General features: G+C 44.1%; 1 protein-coding gene across 1 annotated transcript in view; it reads right to left on the bottom strand.

Annotated features, from left to right (window-relative positions):
• The window catches only part of EPRS1 (glutamyl-prolyl-tRNA synthetase 1), an 84,590-nt gene that overhangs the window by 33,451 nt on the left and 46,710 nt on the right, over positions 1–4,429 (bottom strand). Inside the window, 1 exon segment of the mRNA XM_023730868.1 lies at positions 216–590. Within this exon segment, the coding sequence (XP_023586636.1) occupies positions 216–590 (375 nt within the window).

The following is a 4,429-nucleotide window of genomic DNA, read 5'->3' as shown; positions in this document are numbered from 1 at the left end:
CACACCACACAGGATCATCACTGGCCCAGTTTCTCCCTGTCCTCCCTCCACACCAGATTGTGAGTTGCTGCTTTGTATTTTCAGAGGTTGGCATGTGGCAGGTATCGGTTGTGATGTCACAACATTTGAACAGACAGCACGCAAACAAGATGTTCTGTAAGATGATGGGGTTGCTCTAAGCATCTGAACTCACACAGTCACAACACTGTGCGAACCCCTTCAAGCATCCTCACCTTTGGGGCTTTCTCAGCTTTCAGTTTACGAACCACCTCCCCTTGTGCGGCAACCTCATCATGGAGAGATTTACTGTCCAGAAGACTTTCTGATGATTTAGAAGAAACATTCTGTACTGCTGCGGCCGGGGGATTTCCAGGTTTGTATTCCTGGCCAGTTTTCTCCTTGTATTCAGCTTTCAGAGCCAAAAGCTGCTTTACGGCTTCATCTATAACTTCCTTCATGGCTTTCTTGGCTTTTAATTCACGCACCACATCCCCCTGAGTGGCCACTCTGTTGTAAAGGACCAAGGAATCCTCAGATGTTGCACAAGTATTATTCAGAGACGGTGCTGGCTTTTCCTTACAAGGAGGTGTCTACGGAAGCAGAAAACCAGAAGTATAATAACTGATTTGTGCAAAATGTCTTTTTACAAAATTATATCCAATTGTTTTATAAGGTTTCAAGTTAAAAAAACAAAATATTTAAATTTCAATCCCTTAAAAAGTTTACATGAATAATCTCATTCCTAAAAATGTATCCTAATGAAATAATAAGAGAAGTAAAGAAAGGCAGAGGCATATGGATATTCACTGGAGTGTTTTTACCACAGTATAAAACTAAAAATAACCAAAACATCAGTGGAGGATTAACTTATGACGCATCATCCGACTTAAGAATAAATCACTGCTCCACCACATACTAGCTGTGCGACGCTGAGTGAATTAGTTAAGCCTGATTCCTTACTGTAAACTAGTGATTATTGTACTTAATCATCAGTTGACGGGAAAATAAAAGGCAACTGCAGTGGACTAATTACTTTTGTGTGTGGTCGTTCTAGCCACGGGCTTCTAACTCCCACCAGGTGTGATAGGGTGATTGTGGCCTGTCAAGGGGATTGGTCAGTTCTGCCTTAAAAGAGAGCCAATGCTAGAACAAAGAGGAGTTCCCACCCCCATAAAAGGAGAGCTCTGGAGTGGAGACCTGCAGGAGAGGATGCAGTGGGCTTCCTGGCCCACGGAGAGAGGAAAGCTGAGCGCTTCTGGGCAGACTGAGGGCCAGGGAGAAGTCTACGCCTGACCCACGAGTTTGGGACCTGCCAGCCTCCACAACCGCGTGAGCCGTTTCCTTTATACGGTTCGTGAGTTCTGTGAGGTGCTACAAGGAATTAGGGAACCCAAAGGCAGGAGGGAGAGTGCTGAGGCGAGAGAGAGTAGCTGATGTTAGAGATGGGGTGGCACAGCAGCTTGGAAAGTTAGACATTTGGAACATCTTTAACCTCTGCCTCATAGGAACCATCTTTGTGCTGATCCTTATAAAAGAAGTTATGGTTTAGTTGGGGTCAGAATGATGGGTTTTGTTACAAAGGCCCTGACTCGCTGGAATATGTGGTTTTGGAAAAAAGCGGATAAACAGGAGAATGAGAACCCTTTGGTTTCTGGGTGGGATGAAAAGCACCTGTGGACTGAAGAACTGTTACGCTGTCATCAGTTACCCAAGACAAAAGCTATCCGTGGGACTCAGGAATGGCGGATCTAACAACGCGTGAGGAATTGGCTAACTGGGTGCATACGGAAATACAGGTGATAAAGAAAGGGCCAGACACACAACCCCCCTGGCTTCTGTTGTCCGTAACAGATGCAGAGGCAGGGAGAAGGGATGCAGGGCCTGATTTTAGCCCTGAACCAAGCCCAGATCCAGTCCAGTCAGGGCTACAACCACCAGTCTCAGGGCCGACTCAGAAAGGAAAAATTGGGTCTGGACAACAGGCATTTCCTCTCCGACCGCTGGCCCCTGGGAAGGTAGTCGAGGTAGTCCGCGGGGGAAATGGGCAAAACCAAGACACTACAGAAATCAGGGGGTACAGTGTAAAGGAGTTGCTTCCATTTGTAGATCAGTATCCAGCTTCCCAAGGAACTGTTACTAAAATAGACGGTGAGAAGAAAACATTCTTTGATGGTTATGGGCGTGGGGATAAGGGTGAGGGTTAGTCACTAAGTAGACAGCAGATAAGAATCATCTTAGGTGAAGGGAAGGACAGCACATACTACAGGGGAAGTCAGCACAACTGGACTAAACCAAAGCTAAGACGTTTCCTGAATACAATCAAATACTTTGAGAGACAGAGTAGCAGGGATGGCGGGTCTGGGGACCATGGTTTCAGGGGACATCTAGGTCAACTGGCATAACAAAGCTTATTAAGAAAATGTTCTGCATCCTACTTAGGTGAGTGGCGTCTGGGGTCTTAAAAGCTTGCAAGTGGCCCTCTAAGATGCATCAACTGGTCCCAACCACTTGGAGTAAAGGAGAACGAAGAACACCAAAGACACAAGGACTGTATTTGCCCAAGAGACAGAATGGGCCACATAAACCAGACACTTCATCAGCCTGAGACCAGACGAACTAGATGGTGCCCGGCTACCACCAATGAACATCCTGACAGGGAACACAACAGAGGGTCCCTGATGGAGAGGCAGAAGGATGGCGTGCAGAACTCAAATTCTAGTAAGAAGACCAGACTTAATGGTCTGACTGAGACTGGAGGTGCGCCGGAAGGCATAGCCCCTGCACTCTCTATCAGCCCAGAACTAAAACAATGCCCGAGGCCAACTCTTCAGACAGGGATTGGACTGGGCTGTGGGACGTAAAGAGATACCTGTAAAGAGTGTGCCTCTCAGTCAAGTAGATACAAGAGACCAAAGGGGCAACTTCTGTCCAGAGGTGAGATGGGAAGGCAGAGTTAGGAGCTGGCTGAAGGGTCATGGGGAATCAGGGGCGGAAAGGAGGAGTGTGCTGTCGCAGAATGGGGTGATAAATTAGGGTCTCATAACAATGTATACAAAAAATTTTGTATGGGAAACTAACTTGAAATGTAAACTTCATTTAATTACAACAATAAAAAATAGACTGTGAGAGTGACTAATTTAGGGAGCAGTGTCTTTAATTTTGAATGCTACAGAATGGAATAAATCTATGTAAAGCCCTTAGCAACGGTGTCTGAGAAAGAGTATCAATAAGTGTTAAGAGCCGTTATTAATAGTATTTTTTTTAAGAACAGCCCTTATTAATAGTATTTTTTTTTAAGATGAGCTATATCTAGACTGTTAATAAGGCAAGAATTGTAACTCATCACTGTGTAACAATTCTGTATTTATGTAAAAAGTATACATTACAGGTACATGTTTGTGTAAGTACATGCACCAAATCTAGAGATCAGTTCACTAAAATGACCTCTGAAGAGTGAATAAGCATGCTGCTTTTAGTCTCAACATCCTGCTGTTCCTCTGCCTAGACTGCCTTTCCCCCTCTGCCTACCGAAACCCTCCCAATGCTAAACGCGGCTCACATCATAACTTTCCCGTGGCTTTTTAAAAAATGGTCTTCACTTAATTTTTCAGAACAATCTCATCCATACTCATGAAGTCATGTGTATTAAACCCCAAAATTTCTCATCTCCACCCCAGAACTCTGTCATGGACCTAGACCCAATATTTTGAATGGTCTTCAAGACACCTTTATTTGGATAGGCAAGAAGCACCTCAAACTAAATAGTTGCATTTTACACAAGGTTTAGGTTCTGAAGTTAGCATGCATCGGAAAACATACACTCAAAATTACCCCTGAAAAATAAATTCTTTAAAAAATCTCAATTTTAATGTTTAGTATGGTAAATATTGGTGAATATAACCTAAGTAAGCCAAAGCTCTTTGGGTCCTGAATCATGTTCAGGAGTGTAAAGAGGTCCTCAGAGTCCCTGGGTGGCACAAATGATTAAGCACGTGACTACTAGTTGAAAGATGGTTCAAACCCACCCACAGGCTCCTCTGAAGACAGGCCTGGAGATGTGCTTCCAAAAGGTCACAGCCTTGAAAACCCTATGGCGCAGCTCGACTCCGCACATACGAGATCACCATGAGCTGGGATCGACTCAACACCAATTAACAAGAGGGTCCTGAGTCAAAACAGTCTGAGAACTGTTGGTATATACTTATTACAAAAAGAGGCACGAGGATACTGCCCTATATACATTGTTATTTCTCATTCTTTCATTCTTGTTCTTTTGGCTGAGCTCACTTAGTTTTTAATTTGTATATTAAAAAAGCTCAAGTGATGACACCCCCACTGTAAATAGTTGCAAACTCATATCTCCTAACAAGCTTAGGGGTGTTTGTTCCCCCCAGTTCAGGGTATCATCTATTTGCCCAGTCTACCAAGA

This window comes from Trichechus manatus, unplaced genomic scaffold (genome assembly GCF_000243295.1).
Source record: "Trichechus manatus latirostris isolate Lorelei unplaced genomic scaffold, TriManLat1.0 scaffold00039, whole genome shotgun sequence".
NCBI lineage: Eukaryota > Metazoa > Chordata > Mammalia > Sirenia > Trichechidae > Trichechus > Trichechus manatus.
This window is presented reverse-complemented; position numbering and strand designations above follow the sequence as displayed.